The 21,874-nt window shown below is 48.3% G+C and overlaps 1 protein-coding gene across 2 annotated transcripts; it reads left to right on the top strand.

Moving 5' to 3' along the window:
• Positions 1-218: 218 nt before the first annotated feature.
• On the top strand, positions 219-19,850 carry GALNT11 (polypeptide N-acetylgalactosaminyltransferase 11). Of its 2 annotated transcripts, XM_029921201.1 has the most exons (11): positions 219-567; positions 1,866-1,989; positions 3,610-3,776; positions 6,364-6,489; positions 8,077-8,326; positions 13,434-13,551; positions 14,948-15,100; positions 17,040-17,258; positions 18,221-18,325; positions 18,941-19,078; positions 19,187-19,850. In XM_029921201.1, the coding sequence occupies exons 1-11, from the start codon at positions 270-272 to the stop codon at positions 19,316-19,318; spliced, it is 1,830 nt and encodes a 609-aa protein (XP_029777061.1). In that variant the 5' UTR covers positions 219-269; the 3' UTR covers positions 19,319-19,850. The 2 variants fall into 2 exon arrangements, with proteins under 2 accessions (XP_029777061.1, XP_029777071.1); XM_029921211.1 differs by lacking the exon at positions 6,364-6,489.
• The last annotated feature ends 2,024 nt before the right edge of the window (positions 19,851-21,874 follow it).

Raw genomic sequence — 21,874 nt, 5'->3', positions numbered from 1 at the left:
ATTGGTTTTCCAGCACTGACCGCCTGGCCTGTACATTTAATTGTTGGATCCTTTTAGTTTTCGTTCATTGCTGTCGTGTATCTTGTAGTTGAGTCTTTGCTCACGGTATGCACAGGGGTCCTGGATAAGTAGTGGAGAAATTCTATTGACGTGTTTGGAAGACAGTGACCGGGAACTTGGCGGATGATTTGCAAATGTCCCGAAAGGTCTAACACTGCTGTTCTTCTCTTTCAGGAGATTGAAGATGGCTTTTCAGCGATGCTAGGTCTATGATGGGGAGTGTCACAGTCCGCTATTTCTGTTATGGATGCCTTTTCACATCTGCCACCTGGACGCTTTTGCTTTTTATTTATTTCAACTTCAGCGAAGTGACTCAGCCACTTAAGAATGTGCCCATCAAGGGGTCCGGGCCCCACGGACCTTTTCCCAAAAAGTTCTATCCTCGTTTCACTCGAGGCCCAAGTCGAGTGTTGGAGTCACAGTTCAAAGTAAACAGAATTGATGATATGATAGATAATCAGATTGAAGATCCAGAAAAAGACAACATGAAATTCTCGTCTGAATTGGGTAAGTGTGTTGGAGTCCTAGTAGTGTGGGGGAGTCTTTAATCATTGGAGCTTTCATTCCAGCTCTTTGAGTCATGTGTTGCTCAGGGGGTTAGAAACGGGTCATTTTCGCCCACCAATTTATTTTGTTAATGAACTAGCTGCGGTTCTAGGGTTCTGCAGACTCAGTGGGGAGTTCTATTCTAATTTACTATTTCTGACTTCAATATTTTATGAGGACTTGGGAGAAAGTAATAAGGTCCAGAATAGAAAAGAAAAAAAAAAGAAAAATTAAGTGGCTGGAAAGAAAATGGAACCTATGGGGGAGGATTTTAATTGTTAGCAATATTTAATAAGGGAAAGAAATGGTTGAAAGGTAACCTGACTATGTATAACATATTTTGAAAGGCAGAGTTAATTAAACAGAACATAGAGCATTGGGTTTAGAGGTAAGCTGAGATTACTTCTATCTAATAAGATTTCTACTTATAGGAATTGTTAAGATGCTGGAGTATATTAAATATAGGAGTTTATAAAATCTCAGTATAAAAGGGAAGCTTTTTTCCAGAAGTTATATTCTGTTCAATTTGGAAGTGAGAAGCTCCTGTACATGTCTTTTGCATACTGTGATTCTAGAGTCCTGGTTTTAGCAATTTCATTTTAAGGGATAAATGAACTGTTTTGGTTACCTTTAAAACTTAAGAACTTTAATCTTGACCTTAGAAATCTCAAATAATGAGTAATGTAGGAGTAAAAGTAAGAGATTTTGAGAGATTGAAAAATCCGCAATTAACAAAGGAAATGTTAAGAGTTTTTTCATTTGATCATAGTTTTTTTTTTTTTTTCTTTCTGGTTTTTTGTTTATTTTTGAGAGAGAGAGACAGCATGAGCAGGGGAGGGTCAGAGAGAGAGGGAGACACAGAATCTGAAGCAGGTTCCAGGCTCTAGGCTCTGAGCTAGCTGGCAGCACAGAACCCAACGCGGGGCTCCAACACATGAACCGTGAGATCATGACCTGAGTGAAGCCGGATGGTTAGCCGACTGAGCCACCCAGGCGCCCCTCATTTGATCATAGTTTCAAAGAAGTAAAATCAGTTTCTAGGACTAAGTGATTTTCTGATACATGAAGTTGAAAATATTTAAAATTACATGAAGAATTGGAAACTAATACCTCAGTTCATGAAATACACTTTCTAATCTTTTTTAGACCGCCGTATGGACATTTTAAAAGCATTGATAGGAAAATGTCTAGCTTCTTTATTTTGGTAAAACTTTGCGGGTATGATTTTGGTAAGCTTTCATTTTGGTAAAACTTTGCAGGTATGATTTTTAACGAACGTGATCAGGAGTTGAGAGACTTGGGCTATCAGAAACACGCCTTCAACATGCTCATCAGTAACCGCTTGGGTTACCATAGAGACGTGCCGGACACCCGGAACGCCGCGTACGTAGCTCGTGTGTGCGCATGCGCCTTGATGACGCGGTGCCGTAAGGGTAGTGACGTCACTCCGGTTTCTGCTCTGCCTGCGCCCGGGGCCTCAGGGGCTGAGGCTGCACTAACCGACCGTGTTCTTGAGCTTGCGGTGTCGCTCTTGAAATTTAAAATCCTGGGGAAAGGAGGGGGGTACTAACTGCATCGAAGAGATCGCCTTCTGAGCACAAGTTTGTTTTCGGTGTGTACGTACTGGATCTCTGGTTCAGGGGATGAAAGATCAGTGGAGAATTTTACTCATCCTCTCACTCATGACTTTCGTTGCTTCAAAGGCTTTTCATTCGTGTGGTTGGTCGGCACTCCACAGGCGCCCTGTTTGAGCACGTTTGCTTGCCAGACACTGTGCTAGGTGTTGGGAAGGCGGGAGTGAGCCGCGGCGCGGGATCGAGGGGCCCTGGCCCTAGCGGGGAGTTAGATACGGAATCGAGTAGTTGCGGTGGTGAACGAGGGCCGTGGTAGGAATTGGTGAAGTGGGGACCCCCAAACCAGAGCAGTCAGGGAAGGCCTCACAGAGGATGAGCAGTTTGCAAGGGACACCTCCCGTGCCTGGGGACACCTCGTGTACATGGGGACACCTCACCTCCCGCGCGTGGGGAACACCTCCCATGGGTGAGGACATCTCCCGTGCATGGGGACACCTCTCGTGTGGGGACACCTTGGTGCGTGGGGACACCTCCGCGCTCAGGGGACAGGTGGAGTGGGTACGCTGCTTGGAAAGGCACAGACGGCACTCACCGGGGCTGTAGCGGAAGGACACCGTGGGGGGGGGGGGGGCGTGGCCTGGATGCTGGAAGGCTTGTATGCCGCACAAGACTGGGAGTTCTAGATTTTATTCTTTAAACTAAGGTTTTTGTTGTTGTTTTTTAATAACTGTTACTTAAAGCCACCTAACCCTTTTTATCACGTAGTTGCTCGATAGAAGCTGTTTTGTTACCCTGATTTATGTCCTAGTGTACTCAAATCTTTTTCTAAAGTTGGGCAAAAAATGGTTTCCAGATACAAAGTTATGTAATTTCTTTTGAACGTTTCTTGTGGAGAGGCTGATGATTAGCTTCTGAGTGCTGTTGTAAAGTAGCACTGTAGTGGTTTCATACAAATAACATTTTTATGTAAACTCTACCCAAAAAAACCCGTTTTTCAAATATCGATCTAAAAATAAGTGGAGCAGCAGATATTGGAGGGAGGAATTATTAAAATGTAAAACTCTTGGGGCACCAGGGTGGCATACTCTGACTGTGGCTCAGATCATGATCTCTTGGTTCATGAGTTCAAGCCTGGCATTGGGCTCTGTGCTGATGGCTCAGGGCCTGGAGCTGCTTCAGATTGTGTCTCCTCTCTCTCTGTCCTCCCAACTTGTGCTCTCTGTCTCTCAAAAATAAATAAATGTAAAAAAAATTTTTTTAATGTAAAACTCTTGAGTAAGATACAAGATATATTCTTCAATGCTTTTTAAAAGAACTTTTGTTACAGTGTAGGAAAGACACTGAAGGGGTCAGTTAATGTTGAGTGAATAACGGGCTAAAACATGTGAGCCTTCTCAGGTGTCACCTTTCCTCACACACGTCTGTACAGATGTAAAGACAAGTCTTACCCCGCGGACCTGCCGGTGGCCAGTGTCGTCATCTGTTTCTACAACGAAGCCTTGTCTGCCCTGCTCCGCACGGTGCACAGCGTCCTGGACCGCACGCCCGCCCGGCTCCTGCACGAGATCATCCTCGTGGACGACGACAGTGACTTCGGTAAGGGCCGTGTGGTCGGCACCGGAGGTCCGGGCTGGCGACCCTGGCCGGGCGCATCCGCAGAGCTGACCGTAGGGATTGGTGGTGGACACAGCCCTCGTCCACAGAGTTGCAGCAGGGTCACGATGAACATGTGTCTCTTTGTCAATGAGATGAAACAGCATTATCTTTGTAATCTTTTTTCAGACTGTGCTATTTACGTCTGGTCCTTGAAATTTTTCCCTTGGCTTGTCTTTTTTAAAATATTGCTTTATTTCAAAATAGCCATAGATTAGTAACAGTAAGTTACGAAGAGGCCTGTGACCCCCATTTCCCCCATTGGTTATTTCTAACATAATTACAGCACAACCTTAAAAGCAGAAATTTGGCAAAGAAAAGGGGGGGCTTCTGGGAGGCTCAGTCGGTTAAGCGTCTGACTTCGGCTCAGGTCATGATCTCATAGTTGTGGGTTCAAGCCCCACATCGGGCTCTGTGCTGACAGCTCAGAGCTTGGAGCCTGCTTCAGATTCTCTCTCCCTCTCTCTCTGCTGCTCCCCCACTCACGCTGTCTCACTCAAAAATAAATAAATGTAAAAAAATTTATAAAAGAACAAAAGCAAAAATTTGGCAGGTACAGTGCATGTACACAGTTCCATGTCATTTTGTCCCCTGTGTACATGCCTGTAGCCACCACTGTGATCAAGGTATGGACAACTCTCTGACCACCGAGGTCTCCCCTGTGCCACCTGTCAACATTCCCACCACCCATCTCCCCGACCCACCCCATCCCTGATCCGGCTCCCCAAGTCTCTGATTTTGTCCCAATCCCTGTGCTTTTGTCTTTCCAAGAATCATTACATAAATAGAATCATGCAGAATGTGACTTTTCAAGATTGGCTTTTTTCACTCAGCCTAATGCCTTGGCTTCTATTTATCTAATAAGTGTTACACCAACTGTCCCCACATAAAAGTGGATTGTATCGTGATAGCTCTTAGCTGATCGCTGAATGCCAGTGTTTCATGATTCAGTACATACATTATACACTTTTCTGTTTTAAAATTTATTACTGAGGTATGGTTGACATAGTGTTATAGTAGTTTTAGTTGAACTACACGTTGGTTAAACAGTTCTTCTATACACTGCTGGGTGCTCAGGACAGGAAGTGTGGTCCCTGTCTGTCACCGGGCAGTGTTACTACAGTATTACTGACTCTGTTCCCCGTTTTCATCTCTCTGACTTTTTTTTTTTTTAATGTTTGTTTATTTTGAGAGAGAGTGCCTATGTGCATCCACGTGAGTAGGGGAGGGACAGAGAGAGAGGGTAAGAGAATCCCAAGCCGACTTCGAGGTAACAGCACCAGACTGGATCTCAAAGCTTTGAGATCATGACGTGAGGCCAAATCGAGTTGAAGGTTAACCAACTGAGTCCCCCCCCCTCCACACCCCAGGATGGAAGGCTTTTTCTTGACGCTACACATTTGGCTCTCCACTTTCTTGAGAGAGAGATTGTATCCTCATCTTATAGAAGAGGAACTACTAAGTAATTTGATCAAGGTCCCCTAGAAACCCCAAGGTTAAGTGGTAGCGTTGAAGTTAGGCCTCAGCGCTACAGACCTTCTGTTCTTTTCCTCGCGGCAAGCCGCAGAGGCACGCTGATACACTGTGTGCCGGTGACGTATCTCTTCATCACTCAGGAGTTTATTAAGCACCTCTTACCAACAACAGAATTGGTCTACCAGTTAAATATTCAAAGTGAGGAATGTCCACGGAGCCCAGTGGGAGCAAAATGGTTAAACCTTGGTAAATATTGAAATAGCACAGGAGAGCATTTAGAAAGGTTAATAGAAAACAAAACTTAATTGCAAAAACGAATGGTTAAAAAACCAAGAATTTGAGTTTGGACTAAATAGGAGATTGGCTAAATACTCAATTGTAGAATTGATGGTGTTGGTATATTTTTTTTTATTTGTATTTTTTCAGTTTATAGCTATTTTATTTAAAAGAAATCCAGGATAACTTGTGATGATTTATCTACTAATAATGGAAAGAATTACTTCTTACATGATCTTTGAAGTTATGAAATTTAAAGGTAAATAAGTTAGAATGTAGAAAAATTATTTAGTGCCCTTGAAAGATGCTAAACTAATAAAAAGACACGTTTACTAACGTTACTATATAATTTTTGGCGCAAAAGAAGTTGTTTCAGCTATTCTGAAACGGAGCAATAGTAAATTTTGTTGAAACAAAAGACATTTATATCCCATTTTTTGGTTTTGTTTTAAATCTGATTCACTTGCAATACTCAACGACAGACATTCCTTATGCAAAGCGCTGAGCTCGCTGCTGTGGAAATGCTAGTCAGTCTCCGAGGCGACGGGCGACGGCTCTTCCTGGCTGGTGTTTCAGTTCTCACGCTTCGTTTCTTTCCTTTTCCTCCCTCGCCGGGTGGGCTAGCGCGCTGGTTTAAAATAAAGCGTCAGAAGAGCCTATGCTGTTCACTCGGTGATCTGTCATTGGACGTACCAGATGCAATTTTAGGGTAGCTATAAAAAAAAACCCTGTCTTTGTATATGTCTCGTGGTTTTATTATGGAGCTCTTTATTTTCAGATGATTTGAAAGGAGAACTAGACGAATATGTCCAAAAATACCTCCCTGGAAAAATTAAAGTCATAAGAAACCTGAAGCGTGAGGGACTGATCCGAGGAAGGATGATCGGAGCAGCCCACGCCACGGGTACGCCTCTTTCCTCCTCTGTGCTGGCGCCTGGCTCCGAGGGGCCTGTGGGAGAGCCGGGTCTTCAGTGGGCGCTGTCCGCTGGGCAGGGGCGCCGGGGCGCCAGCCCCCGCTGCCCCAGAACATAGACTCCACGGAGTGGAGCTCAGGAGTCCGAGCCGGTCTGTTCTCACAGTGGCCCTGGCCGTGAATTACTGCTCCTCACGTAGGTTTGGACCTTGTTTACTTCTGTCAGGAGGAGAGTCCAAAACGAATTGTAACTGAACTTCTGTAATTTTTTTAATACAGAATTTAAAATATATGCACCCAAACCGTTTGATTTGAATTATGCCCAGTGCTTCTGACCTACGGATACATAGTGCTGGTGACAGGGCTTCATGGGTTTTCACGGAGAAACGGACTTTAAGATAAAAAACAGCCCTACAGGGGCACCGGGCTGGCTCAGTCAGCGGAGCGTGCAGCTCTTGATCTCCAGGGCTGTAAGTTCAAACTCCGTGTTGGGTGTGGAGAGGACTTAAAAAATAAAATCTTAAAAAAAAAAAAAAGAATAAATGACTTAACAAAACTGTAAAGGTACTTTAAAATTCCCTCTCAATCCTTCTGATTCCATCAAAGATTAAGTCTCCAGTTTACTAATCTGTCCTTAAAACCTTTCTGGCGTATACTCATGTCCCTCATGGCCCCTTTTAAAAAGAAAGAACAGGTATCACGTTTAGTCTTCTGTAGGACATGTCTCTGGTTAGTCCTCAGTTACATTGCAGCGATTATATTTCTTTTTATGATGACGTCTGTAAGCTTAGTGATCCTGATTTTCATTTATGATCTTGATAAACGTTTCCAGTTAAAATAAATTTACTTAAATGAATCAGTTTTAAAACGTTAGATGAATGATATTGCAGGTAGTTACATGGGTAAGGCCAAAAAACCCCAAAACCAGGAAGGTAATTTGAAAATTCGGGCACTTTGGTTGGTGGGGGGTCATTCCCTTGTAGGGACCTCTCCTGTGTTCCCTGTGTACTCTTGCAGCACGGTAAAAACGCAGGATGGAGTCTTCATGATTTCTATCTTACGAACTAGGAGGCAGGATGTCCCGTCGGCTCTGAGCCGCCACAGCCAGCGAGGCTGGGGATCTGGAGGACGGAAGACAGGAAAGAGAACGTGGCAGCCGAGTGGGGGCCCCAAGGGAGGAGGGGGCCGTATCGCTGCTGTGGCAGAGGGGTCCTCGCCTCCCTCCCTCCCGAGAGGACCGCTGCGGTGTGGCAGTCAGCAATAATGGCAGCCACGTGTCTGAGTCACCAGTGAAAATACGTTCTCTGTCCTCCGTTTACTGAGGGCAGAGGTGGTTTGACCGCAGTCACTGTAGTAAAATGTGTGCACAACGAGGGCCACTGTCCTTGTGCCACACTCCCCACCTTCCTGTCCAGAGACCCGGCCCCTGAGACTCCGCCTCAGCCGTGAGGACGATGGGATGTGTTGGTTGCTCCTCGCGGCAGCGGCTTCGGGCCCAGGCTGGCAGCGGGGCTGGGAGTGGCTGGCTGTACCACACGCCGTGCCAGCGACATGGTGGCCTGTCGTTTGCCTCTGCAGGAGAGGTCCTGGTGTTCCTGGACAGCCACTGCGAGGTGAACGTGCTGTGGCTGCAGCCCCTGCTGGCCGCCATCCGGGCGGACCCGCGGACCGTCGTGTGCCCCGTCATCGACATCATCAGTGCGGACACGCTCGCCTACAGCTCGTCGCCCGTCGTGCGCGGAGGGTTCAACTGGGGGCTGCACTTCAAGTGGGACCTTGTGCCCCTTTCTGAGCTTGGAGGACCAGAAGGAGCCACCGCACCCATCAAGTGAGGCTCCTGCGGATTCGAACCCCCCTGTCGGCACCTCTTCCAAAGAGGAACGAATATTTCTAAGATGATCCCTTTTTGCAGGGAACAGAAGCGATGGCTTCATTTGTCTGTTAAACGCTCTTGAGCGCTTCGCGGAGTTCACGCGTGGGGCCCTGGGAGGATTTTTCCCGCCCAGCAGGGCTGGCCAGCGGCATCGGCAGGGCCCGGGGTGACCCTGCAGGGCCCTGGGTGGCGGTGCGGTTCGCCGCGCCGGGAAGCGCGGTGCTGAGATGGGGCTCTGGTTGCCACCTTCAGGGCGGACCCCTGCGGCACTGGCTCGGGTCCCAGCGTGCGGGCTGCCTCCGCCCTACCCCCTGTGCTCAGCCCCGCAGCGCCGCTTCTCTGCTACTCCGTACTTTCTGTTCTGGATTTCTCATGTCGATTTCAGAGGTTTGTCGGGGTTTCTCCTTTCTAAGGTCTTTGGACCTACGGTTTGCGTTTTCTTCCGGTGGAAAAACAGCGCACGTGAGACCTATGCGTGCACGTGTATGTGTTGGGCACGCAGCTTAGTAAATGGCTGAAATCTGAACCCCCGTGCCGTCACCCAGGCCCACACGCAGCACCCGGCTGCCCTCTGCACTCCGCTTGCCCACCGCCCCCACCCCGGGCCGTGGTCATTGTTGCCGCGCCTGCCCTTACTCTCCCCACCTCTGCGCAGCACAGTGTAGTGGGTCGCCTGTTTGGGGACTTCGTGTGAAATGAAGCCACTGGGCTCCTGTCTTGCTGCTCTTACTCAGCGTCGCTTTGGAGAAGGCGCCCTCGTGCGCAGCAGCAGCCTGGCGTGGTCGGCGGCAGGGCGCCACGGTGTCTTCCGTGTCCGCTCATGAGCTCAGCCAGCCCCCGGTGGGTGCGCCCGGGGACGGTCCCTGCCCCCTCACGTCCTGTGGCCGGGGCAGACGGTGGCGGTCACTCCACCTCGTCCTCTCCTTTCCGGCTGTCCCTGCTGTCCTTGTGAGAAGGTGGAGCCTGCGCGGTGTGATGACGGTGCTGGCGCACTCACCAGGTTTTGCCTGTTTCACTTTGTCGTCAGCATTGGGTTTCTTTTTAATACTTTTAAAAAGATTTCTTAAATTTTTATTTAATTTTGCTATATATAGAGAAAGACAGTGCGAGCAGGGGAGGGCCAGAGAGGGAGGGAGACACAGGATCTGAAGCAGACGCCAGGCCCCGACCTATCAGCACAGAGCCCGACGTGGGGCTCGAACTCCCGGACCGAGAGATCATGACCTGAGCTGAAGTTGGAACCTTAACCAACTGAGCCACTCAGGTGTCCCCCCTCCCCTTTTTTATAAAAAATACTGTTATTCAGAGACGTATTCAGTAACACAGTGGTCCGCTGAGGATGAAGAGTGGCTGACCGAGCCTTCCCCGTGCCGCCTCCGCCATCTCCCCAGAGGCCAGCTCCTGCGACTGTTTATTTGGGGTCTTCTGTTTCTTGCTCCGTTAACTCTAGGTGACAGATGGACCCACTCCTGTCCTCCCTGTCGAACAGACTCAGGTCCTCTTCTGTGGGAAAAGTGAAGATTCTGCTCGTTATGTCCTTGCCTTCCACTCTGTCTCCCGGGCGTGGAGTGGGGTTTCTGTGCTGTGTGGCTTGGAGAAGGCAGTCACTTGCTGACTTTGATGGCATCTCCTGACGCTCCTTGTACCGACCATAGGGACGGTGGGGCTCTTTCTCCTGGTGCCGCTTTCCCCCGCTTTCTCATGTGAGCTGTTTCACTTACATGGTGCCAGGGCTGCTCACTGCTTAAGCTGGGTGTTTATTTAGTTTTTAATTTAAAAAAAAAATTTAATGTTTTTTAATTTATTTTTGAGAGACAGAGACCGTGCGAGCAGGGGAGGGTCAGAGAGAGAGGGAGACACACAACCTGAAGCAGGCTCCAGGCTCTGAGCTGTCAGCACAGAGCCCGATGCGGGGCTCGAACCCATGAACCGTGAGATCATGACCTGAGCCGAAGCCGGATGCTCAACTGACTAAGCCACCAGGCGCCCCTGCTGGGTGTTTAGATTTTAAGTCTTTCATCCTTTTTCCTCCTAATACATGCATTCAAGACTTTCTTCTGGTCTTCACGGCATCCCACAGATCATGATCTATCATTTTTATCATTTCTTCTAAAATATTTTGATTGTGAAGTCTTCTCCAATCCATAGGTTATTAAGCACCCCATTTATTATTTTCCAGACATGAGGATTTTATAATTGTGTATTCATGGCTTAAGCCAGGATTTCAATTCTGTTAAAATTGAGGAGATTTGCTTTATGGTCAAGCGCATGAGTAACTTGTAAATGTTTCTTGTGTGCCTGGAAAACTGGTATTTTCTGTGGTTGTTAGAAATGTGGAGTCTGGGTCGCTTTGGTCAAGTTCATTATTCACATATTCCAGACTTCGTTTAGAAAACTTACGGAATCGTAGCTGACGCGTGGTGTGGTTCAGAGGCGCAGCATAGTGATTCAACAGTTGTGTGCGTTATGCAGCGCCCACTGTGATGAGGGCTGTTACACGTTTATTCTTTAATTGACGTGTTATATTAGTTGTTACATATGGTCTATTATGGGTCCCTGGATGGCTCAGTTGGTTAAGCATCCAACTCATGATTTTGTTGGCTCAGGTCATGAGCCCATGTGTCCTGTCGTGAGTTCGAGCCCCACATGGGGCTCTGCAGTGACAGTGTGGAGCCTGCTTTAGATTTTCTCTCTCTGCCCCTCTCCTGCTTTTGCGCGCGCTCTCTCTCAAAATAAATGAATAAACCAAAAAAAAATACATGGCATATTAAAGTTTCCCATTACAATTGTGTATTTATTTCTTGTTGTAGTTCTTTAAGTATTTCCTTCAGGTATTTTGAGGCTGTCTTAATGGATGTATGAAAATTTAGAATTATTAAATCTTCTGCTAAATGAAACCTATTTATTCCAGACTTTGAGAACAGTAAAACTTTTGCGTTAGAGTGTGACCTTAATAGGGCAATGGTAGTTTTGTTTTAATATTTGTGTTGTGTAACTTCCCTTTTGCCGTCAGTCTTTCTGTGGTTCTTTAGTTGGTTTTGTATTCTGATTTGTGGTTGAACCAGCATGAAAAACTTTAATTTAGTTGGTTCCATTCCATACTTCTTGTATTTTGTGTTTGTGATTACAGTGCTCCTATTTGCATTCTGTCTGTTCTCTGGCTTTTTTCCTGTTCTCTTTCTTTTGGTCTTGAGTTTGGATTTTTTTTTATTCTGTTCCCAACTGCCACCCTGTTATTAGATGTCATACATTCCTCCATCCCGTTCTTCCAGTGCTCTCCCCAGAGAGTGCGCCGTGTGCATCCTTGATTTGTCGAAGTGTGACATGACTAAGTGGGACTTAGACAATGCAGGGATCTCACAATGTTCGTCTCCAGGTTCTGCCCCTCAAGTTACATCGTTGAAGTGTGTGTGTGTTTTAACTAGAAGACATTTTTATGTGACCGGCACTCATTAGGTTTACCCACCATCTCCCTTGGCACGTGCCTCTGCTCACTCTGCGTCTGCACACGCCCACCTGCGGTTATTTCCATTTGAAATGTACTTCTTTTGGTCAGACCTTCTGGCGATCACGCCTCTCTCTCTGTAAGGATGTCTTCACTCCGCTGCTATTCGGAGGCGACCTGTATGGGGGCCCAGTCCCAGGCCGGTGGGCAGACTCCCTTGGGGCGTTGTAGGGTCAGAGCACGACCGTGTGGCCCCCACCGTGGTGCTGAGAGGCCAGCGGCGGTCTTGGTCTTGAAGGCAGCCGCTCCGTTGGCTGATTCAACTTCTTCTCTTCGTCGCCGGTTTTCAGACATGCATTAAGTTTGGTTTCTTTGTTGATTGTATCTATTCGCCTGCCAAATTCTGCATCTTGTCTTTTATCCTTGAATATATTGAGCAGTTATTTTAAAGTCTCTGCCTGATAATAGCATTGTTTGAAACCCCTGCACAGGGGTGCCTGGGGGGCTCAGTCAGTTAAGCGTCCCACTTTGGCTGAGGTCATGATCTCACAGTTCATGGGTTTGAGCCCCGCGTCGGGCTCTGTGCTGACAGCTCGGAGCCTGGAGCCTGCTTCGGATTCTGTGTCTTGCTCTCTCTCTGCCCCTCCCCTGCTCGCAGTCTCTTTCTCTCTCAAAAATAAACATTAAAAATTTTTCAAAGGAGAAAAAAAGAAACCCCTGCACATCTGCTTCTGATGTAGATTGTTTCTCTTGTTTTTCTCTCATGGGACCTATCTGCCTGCCTGCCTGCCTGGTGTTGGGTTGGTTGCTTATTTTTGTTTGGTAACAGATCTGGTCATGAAAAATTATGGAAATGCATTCATACCTGGGATGGTTTTCTCCCTGCAGAGAGATTTTGCTTCACTCCCGGCAGGCAGCTTGGGATGCTGGAGCCCACCACGACCTTAACTCCATTTCAGAAGGGGACACAGCCGGCAGCTGTCCGTGCGTCTCTGAGGGCCAGCCTCCTCCTTTCTCTCAGTCAGTCTCTCAGTCCTGACAGTGTTGACATTCGGGGCCAGAGGCTTCCGTGGGGTGAGGGCTCTGCTGTGCGTTTTAGGAACCGCAGCAGCACGCCTGGCTTCAGCCCGTCCGATGCTGGCAGGAACCCGCCCCTGACACACACCCGCTGGGACAGCTGAGATCATCCCTGGACATTAATGAAGTGTTTGGGGACAGTCTTGTCCTATTTGAAAGCCACTGGTCTAGGCCATTTGATGCAGTCGGTTTGTGTGGTCTCCCCTGGCAGGTCTGGAGTCTGGTTTTTATCCCAGTGGCTGCGTGAGACCATCAGCAGGACTGAGCTCCTCCCTGGTGTGCTTCTAGCAACACTGGTTATAATTTGAGAGGTACCTTTGTTGCTTAGAAAAGTAGCCTTCGTCTGCCAGATACGTGGTATAGATCATTGGCAGTCTAGAAAATTCGATGATGCAGGCCAGCTCATTCCCTGATGTTAGATAAAATGTTTTGTATTAGTTCATCTTGTTTTTATTAGTGATGTTCCCAAGGTGCACTGAATTTTTTAAAACAAAGTAGGTAATTGAGCCTGTAGAACTGGTACACTGTTTCCTTTTCTAGGTCACCTACAATGGCTGGAGGCCTGTTCGCCATGAACAGACACTATTTCAATGAACTTGGGCAGTACGACAGTGGCATGGATATCTGGGGAGGAGAAAACTTAGAAATCTCGTTCCGGGTAATGGTTTCCTGTTATTTACTCTGCAGAATATCACTGTGTATCACTCTCATCTACGAGCTCCTATTTTCTGTAAATTTTCTTTGATTACCTTTGTTAACAAAGTGTCGTTAACGGATGCTACTTTATCATAATCTGTGATTTGATAATACCCACTCAAAGCGTGGAAAGCTTTTAAGCAGCCTTATTTTATAAGAATTTAAAAGGGAAGGCAGTGATGACTGGGTATCATTTCAGATGTCTAAATATGCATTTAATCTGGAGTTGTGCTCCTGGTCAGTTTATTAATCTTATTTGCTAACCTGGATATATCCAGGGTGATCGGATTCCCAACACCATCCTGGTTCACACCAGCTCTCCCGGGGAAACCAGCAGTAGCTCTGTGTTCCACGCTCAGAAGTAGCTATTGGGACCTTCGTTACGTACCAGTGCCTGCGGGCTGAGGAAGGACTCCCGTTTCATGATCAGTTCTCCCCTCCAGCGCTAGAGTTGGGGGCGGCAGTCTTTGCAGAGGACTGAACCAGGGCAGCGGAAAGCGTGTAGGCTTCGGAAGCCGCAGGCAGCCCTACCCCCACAGCAGGGTCCCTGTCCTCATGGTATGTGTGCCACATAGTGACCAGCAGGTTTTTAAAAGGCAGTTTCTCCTATATAATCTCTATAGGATTCTGAAGTTGAGAGGAATAACAGATATCATTAGTTCAGTCTTCTTATTTTGAAGATAAAGTAATGGAATCCCACAAAAACTAAAATACCCAAGTAGTCAAGGGCAAAATTCAGACAAGAACTAATATCTTTTTAATCTTTAAAAAATTTTTTTTAATATTTATTTTTGAGAGAGAGAGAGAGCGCAAGTGGGAGAAGGGTCAGAGGAAGAGGGAGACCGAGAATCTGAAGCAGGCTCCAGGCTCTGAGCTGTCAGCACAGAGCCCGACGTGGGGCTTGAACCCTTGAACTATAGGAGATCATAACTTGAGCCAAAGTTGGACGCTTAACTGACTGAGCCCCCCAGGTGCCCTGATACCGTTTGAATCTTAATCTGGAGTTATTCTGTACGTTTTATTTAAAAAGTACCAGTAAACTGAAATTATGGGGCCAGCCAGTCCGCGTGCCCTGTCCCTGAGCGTCAAGTTCCCTGATCTGTTCAGGCAGCAGAGCATATGGAAGGTGTGGTATAGACACACGGCAGCAAAAGAATTACATCGTTTTAGAATTTAGTTTCTTTTTAATCATGAAGACAGTTTTTTTTTTAAGGCATTCTTTGACTTGCTTACACTTGACAGTTCTGTGTGACAGCTTGCAAAGTCTCGTGGATGCCTAACAGTGGTTTCATGAAAACGCACACAGTGATTTCACGGCGATGGCGGCAACCATTAACTCCTGTTTTGCTCCTGACCAGATCTGGATGTGTGGAGGTAAACTCTTCATCATCCCTTGCTCTAGAGTCGGACACATTTTCCGAAAAAGGCGGCCCTATGGCTCTCCTGAAGGCCAGGACACCATGACCCACAACTCCCTGCGGCTGGCCCACGTCTGGCTGGACGAGTACAAGGTGAGGGGTCACAGCGTTCCGGGCCCTGGTTCCTGGTCTCATCACTCTGGGGCCTTTCTGTTGGGATGACCTTGCGTCGGGGCCTTCTCTCCCTATTTTCTTCTCTCTCTCCTTTTTGGTTGTGACTCTTAATTCCCCCCGTGGCCACTCTGTGAAAGGAAAGTCGGCCAACCCCAGAAGAAATGCTCTCTTCAACGTCTTCATTCCTCTCCTGTGACTCCCACGGAGCGTGGCTCCTTCTCGTGGCCCCTGGGGTTCTCATGAGGGTCCTGTCACCTCTGGCTCCGCGTGTGCAGTGTGTCCCTCCTGCGGCGCGCACCCCGTGATACTTCCCGGGTCGCAGCTTTACTGAGGGAAAATTCACAAGCCATTTGATCACCCCTGATCTCCCGCAGCCCTAGACAGCCCCTGGCTGGCCTCTTGACTCCCTGGGTCTGCCTGTTCAGGACACTTCCTGCCGCACGTGGCCTTGTGTGACTGTCTTATTTAGCGTGCTGTTTTGGGGTTCGTCCACACCACACTGTGTATCAGTACTTCACTCTTTTTTACCACCAGTGATACTCCACATCTTATCCTTTCGTGAGATAGAAAAGTCCTGCTGTGAACATTGTGTACAGATGATTTTTTCAAACGAGCATTTGAGCATCTGCTCTGTACCAGGCTCCGTGGTAGGTTTGGGGGAGTCGAGATGGAGGGGGGACGCAGGAAGACGACCCCGCCCTCGGGGGGGCATGCGCCTCCCACAGCGCGGGTCTCCTCCCTCCCCTGAGCCCCGAGCGCCTCCCCCCGCCCCCGCCGGTCAGCGCTCGCTCGGAGTCCCAGCGTCCCCGGGCGGCCCTCTCAGACCCGCGTGAATCCTGGCCGCCCTTCTCGGAGCTTTGCTGGGTCAGAGCTGTGTTCACAGTCGGATTAGTCCAGAACCTGCCGCACTGCCCGTGCTGACGGTGCACAGAGCGCGTCGCGCTGCAGCTGTGTGAGCCGTGAGCTGGACTCGCCCCTCGTGCGGAAGCGGAGGGAGGAGCGACTCGCAGCCGCGGTGGTTTCTGGGTGGACGCCTGGCAGAGAGTCTCAGAAGGGAACCAGCCGAGCCTCTCACTTCCACTGAGCCTTTGTTGCAAATGATACAATTCAAGCCTTCAGGTGAAAATGACAGTTTTGGAAAACTTGTATCCAACCCTGCGAGCTTAGTAGCTTCCAGTACTGACACACTTTTCTGAGGCGATTAGGACTATTTGTGAAACAAGTTTTTTTAATACTGGAATTTGTCATTCTTTGGAAGCATGTCTTGGATGGGGAAAGGATCCGTCCATGGAACAAAACGGGGCAGATTTTAATGCAACAGTAGGAAAGCTCCATGACACGGTTGAAAGGTTAGTGTTCTGGCACGGTATCAGAAAAGAAGAACTGTAATTCTCTTAAACTGTATTATTTTCACACACACATTTTTAAAACTGTATTTAGCCAACAGAATACCAGGTTGAATGCAGCGAAGAGAATTCGGCTCACTTGTGTTCTAGCCCCTGAAAAGACTTGTTGCACAGCTGTAAGCAGTGTGACTGTTCACAGCGTGTTACTGTTAGAGAGGGAACACACATTTTCACTCCTCTCCCGGCAAGCCCGAGCTGCGTCTCGCCCACGCCCCGCCCCGAGTCTTCCGTCCTGACCGTTGGGGAGCGGCCTCTCACTTCGGCTCGTGTGGCCGTTCCTGAGACCAGGACGTATCTTAGAATGTAGGACGTCTTCTTGTCAACAACGGACCTCATTGTGTGACGGCTTTGGGTTGACATTTTCTGGCAACGTCAAGAAAACACTGGCGTGGAAAATACTGTGGCTGATAATCCATTGTTTTTCAGTTCTGTAAACCCCAGGTGTAATTGATCATATTTATTTTAAACAAAAAAGCATTCTCTTATTTTTTGCTTATCTTTTTCAAATTCAGGAGCAGTATTTCTCCTTAAGACCTGACCTGAGGACCAAAAGTTACGGGAACATCAGTGAGCGTGTGGAGCTGAGGAGGAAGTTGGGCTGTAAATCGTTTAAATGGTATTTGGATAACGTTTACCCTGAGATGCAGATATCCGGGCCCAATGCCAAACCCCAGCAGCCCATTTTTATCAACAGAGGGCCGAAGCGCCCCAAAGTGCTTCAGCGAGGACGGGTAAGGAAGGGCTCTAGCCCGCCTCCTGAGAAGCCTCGATGTGATGGTAGTACTAGACGTCAGCCTGCTTCCGGGGTCTTCCCGCTGTGGGGGCTTCCTCCACTCGGGTGGGAAGCCCTGAGGAACGGTCCGGAGGCTGATGTAAATGCGACCCTGCGATGTGCAAGGGAAAGCATGGAGGAGACTGTGCAGCCTCTGGGGGGCGGAGACCAGTCCCCCAAGGAAGAGAAAAGGAGAAATGGGAGTCGGTGGGAGAGCGGGTGAGAGACGGGTGTGTCTTTCGGTGCGCTCTCTTATTTCTCAAGGGGTTCCCTCACAGTTTCCTGTCACGTTCAGATTTTAGGGGTGTGGCCGTAAAATCAGACCTCGTTCCTGAATCATTTCTCAGATTCGCTCTGAAAGTACGGACACCCAGATCGTGGCGCAGTTCCCTCTCGCGTTAACAGGGCGGCTCAGGACCTCACGCTGCAGCTGTGCCTCAGTGGCTAAAGTAGCCCAGAGCTTTGCCCTTCTTGGCCTCTTAATGGAAAACACGCACACTTGACTTTGTGTGTAAAGTAACAATACGTTTGGCTTCTGCCCACGTGGCTGTGACCTTTACCCAAACTACACGCCCCTGCGCGGTCCCTGACCCGGGCCCAGCTTAGCTTGGGTCATACGTTCAGTCTTGTGCCGTCTGGCTTATACCTTTGGTCTCATTGCCTCGATGTCCTCTTGAGGTTCTGGAGGGCAGAGAGGTTTTCGTTTCCTCCCTCCACTCTAGTAGGTTAGAATCTGCCCACATATATTGTTCAAATCGCCTAGAACCGTGAAGTCTCCTGTGATACCCTTAGGTACCGGAGCTAGAGTTTAGGAATAAAGAAGTGCTTACGTTTTTACCACCTCTGAAAGTCGTACCTTTGGAGTCGTATTTTCACACTCCATCCAGCACCTGCTGACCAGAGCCGTCTCTCCTTTTACAGCTCTACCACCTCCAGACCAGCAAGTGTCTGGTGGCCCAGGGCCGCCCGAGTCAGAAAGGAGGCCTGGTGGTGCTGAAAGCATGTGACTACCGTGACCCCAGTCAGGTGAGCGGCGGCTCGGGCTCCTTCCGTGAAGGGAGCTTGAACTTGCCCATGGCCACCCCTGAGGGGGTGGGTGGACGTGAAGGTTCTCATCTGACTTCTCTTAAATGATACGGTTGGAGTCAGGACTGACTTCGGGGATCACGTCACGTAACTGTTCTTGGGGTTTTGTCTCTTTTGTCCATCTTTCCTACTTCCGCTCACCGTCGGGAGCGCCTGCCTTCCAGGGAGGACGGGGCCTCTGCGGCGCAGGGCCCAGGTCCCCACCGAGCTGTGTCTGAATCCAGTCTCCCAGCGTTGCAGCGCCTCACCGCCGGGCGTCCGTTCCCGCCGTTACGTAACCTGTGCCTGAGCAACGGTCGGGTCAGGCTGATCTGCAGCTGACGGCCGTCTCGGCTGCTCGGCGTCGAGTCTCAAGGCTGCAGCACTCGGAGTGGGTCGCGAGGAGGCAACGCAGTTCCCACTTGAGACGTCCCTTCCACTTGCAGATGGCGGGGCTGGGGCTGCCTCTGCGGGCCAGGGCCCTGGGTCTTTCCACAGAGCAGCCCGGCTTCCCCCACGCCCACGTGACCTGTTGATGCAGACCTTGGAGCTGTGGGCTTTTACTTTCTCCCTTAGGTCTGGATTTATAATGAAGAGCACGAGCTGGTCCTAAATAACCTCCTTTGCCTGGATGTGTCAGAAACTCGCTCGTCGGACCCGCCCCGACTCATGAAGTGTCATGGCTCCGGAGGGTCGCAGCAGTGGACCTTCGGGGTAGGAGGGGGAGGGGAGACCCATCGGGCTGAGGGCGGGCGCGGCCCCTCTCCTTGGGGTCCCGGGCGCAGCCGCTCCCGGTGACGGGTTCTTGCCGCCTGTTTGCAGAGGAGCGAGCGGCTGTACCAGGTGTCGGTGGGCCAGTGCCTGAGAGCCATGGACCCGCTGGGTCACAAAGGCTCTGTGGCCATGGCGATCTGCGACGGCTCCTCCCCGCAGCGGTGGCGTCTGGAAGGCTGATGGGGCACCGTGGCCGGAGTGGCCATTCCCCTGTGAGCGAGGCTGCGAGAGCAGCTCTCCTGGGAGCGGGCCCGGAGCCCTCGGCCGACAGCGAGGACATGCCTTTTACCAAGACGTTCCCATCGTTTCTGAGCTGCTAAGGAATTTCTTGCTTATGGTGAGAAACTAGAGCACAGTTTTAACTCTACAAAGGGTCAGGTGTGTACAGGAGGACAAACCCAGGAAACTGACGTTTCTGTTCAAACTTATTTATGCTTCTTCTTAATTCCTTTAATAACGGAGTTGTGTTTGATCAGGAACTGGTCATGATTTCCTTTTTTAGAAGGATTTCGTAGGAAACAAATTTTTTTTACGTCTACTATCATGTCCTAAGTAATTTTAAACAAACTGAATCCACATTACTTTTAACTTCAGAAGGCCTCATTTAGAAGAGTATATATTTAAGAGGCAGTTAATGGTTATAAATTATTTTGAAGAAGTATGGTACTATCTGCATTTAAAATAAAGGGTCCTTTTGAGGATCTACCTGGGACTTCTTGTCCGGTCTCCTTGTGTTGGGGCGTCTGGGCTGCGTCGTGCCGCACGGTGAGCCTGACCCACAAGTGGCACCGCCCTCTGCCTGCAGGATGTGCGTGTGATGCCGAGTGTCTGCGAATTTGGGGTCATTTCCATTAAAGCTCCATCCGGGAAGGGTTGTGAACACAGGCGTCGAATACAGAGGGCAGGATCCCATAAGCTACGTCTTAACTAGAAATACAAATTCAGATTACTGATTCTGTTTCATTGCTGATAACTGGTCTCAAAATTTCTATTCCCGCCTTACTTTTGGGAAGTTCTGTGTTTCTAGAATGTATCCATTTCTTCTGAGTTGTCTAATTTGTTGGCATATAGGTTTTCCTAATGTTACAGTTGTTTGTATTTCTGTGGTGTTGGTTGTTACTTCTTCTCTTTCATGAGTGTATTTCTTTCTTTGGGTCCTTGTGGGTTTTCTTTGTTTATGAATCTGGCTAGAGGTTTATTGATTTTGTTGATCTTTTCAAAGAACCAGCTCCTGGCTGCCCTGTTCTGTGGTTTTTCAGTGTCTGTTTTCTTTCTGCTCTAATCTGTCTTACTCCCTTCCTTTTGCTGGGTTTGGGTTTTGTTTGTTCTTTTTCTGGCTTCTTAGGTATAAGGTTAGGTTGAAGTTTTTCTTCTCAAGGTCGGCCCTTATAACTTCCCTCTAAGCTTTTGCTGCCTCACCAAGATTCTGGACTGTTGTAATTTTTTATTTCTTTTTTGATTTCTTGGTTGACCTATTTATTACCATGTTACGTAGCCTCCATGAAACTGAATCAGTAATCAGAAAACTCCAGGATCAGATGGCCTCACAGGCAAATTCTAGCAAACAAATATTTATAAAGAAGAGTAAATACCTATTCTTTTCAAATTATTCCAAAAAATGGAGGAAGGAAAACTATCATATTCATTCTATGCGGTGTCATCCTGGTGCCAAAATCCGACCAAGACACCACAATAAAAAGAACTAGAGGCCACAATTGCTGATCAACGTAGATGCGAAATTCCTCAACAAAAGACTAGCAAACCAGGTCGAATGATACATTAAAAACTCACGCGCCCGTCAAGCGGCATTTGTTCCCAGGATGCAAGGAGGGTTCAACATTCACAAAACAATCAGCAGTAAGAGGATTAAAACCGTATGTTCAATAAGTGCAGGAAAAGCACAACATTCATGATAAAAACCCTCTGCCAGGTAGGTCTCAGAGGAACATAACGTCAACATAACAAAAGCCATGTGTGAAAAACCACAGCCAGCGTCCTACCCAGAGGGGAAGACCCACGAGCGTTTCCCCCCCCACGACAAGGTGTCCACCGTCAGCCCCCTTCCCTCCCCTGGTGCTGGACATCTCAGCCACAGTAATTAGACAACATAAATAAAAGATCCAAATTAGTAAGAAGTAAAACTCTATTGGCAGATGACATGACGCCATGTGTAGAAGACCAAGACTCCACCCCAGAACTACCAGAACTGTTAAGTGAATTCAGTAAAGTCACAGGATACAAAAGCAAAGTACAGAAATTGGTTGTATTCCTACACACTGATAATGAAGCAGCAGAAAGAAATTAAGAAATCCCATTTACAGTTGCAAAAAAATCTAGGGACAGATTTAACCAGAGAGGTTCAAGTTCTATACAAAGTGGAAGCAATTAAAACAGTGTGGTAGTGGCACAGAAAGAGACACCGCCTCAATGACTAGAATAGAAAAAGACAAACCAGAAATCACCCGACAGTTACACGGTCAGTCTTTGACAGAGGAGGAAGAAAGCCAGTCTCTAACAAATGGTGTTGGGAAAACTGGAGAGCCACAGGCAAGAGAGTGAACTGGACCATTTACACCACACACACACGTCAGTCAAAACGGATTAAAGACTTAAATGTGAGCACTGAAACCGTAAAAATCCTTGCCGAGAGCACAGACGGGAACCGCACTGACGCTCGGAGAAGCCGTGCTTCTCTGCTAGGTCTCCTGAAGCGAGGGAAATGAAAGTAAAAATAAA

The sequence above is a fragment of the Suricata suricatta genome, chromosome 2, assembly GCF_006229205.1.
Source record: "Suricata suricatta isolate VVHF042 chromosome 2, meerkat_22Aug2017_6uvM2_HiC, whole genome shotgun sequence".
NCBI classification, from domain to species: domain Eukaryota; kingdom Metazoa; phylum Chordata; class Mammalia; order Carnivora; family Herpestidae; genus Suricata; species Suricata suricatta.
The sequence above is the reverse complement of the archived record's forward strand: the minus strand, read 5'-3'. Positions and strand labels throughout refer to the sequence as shown.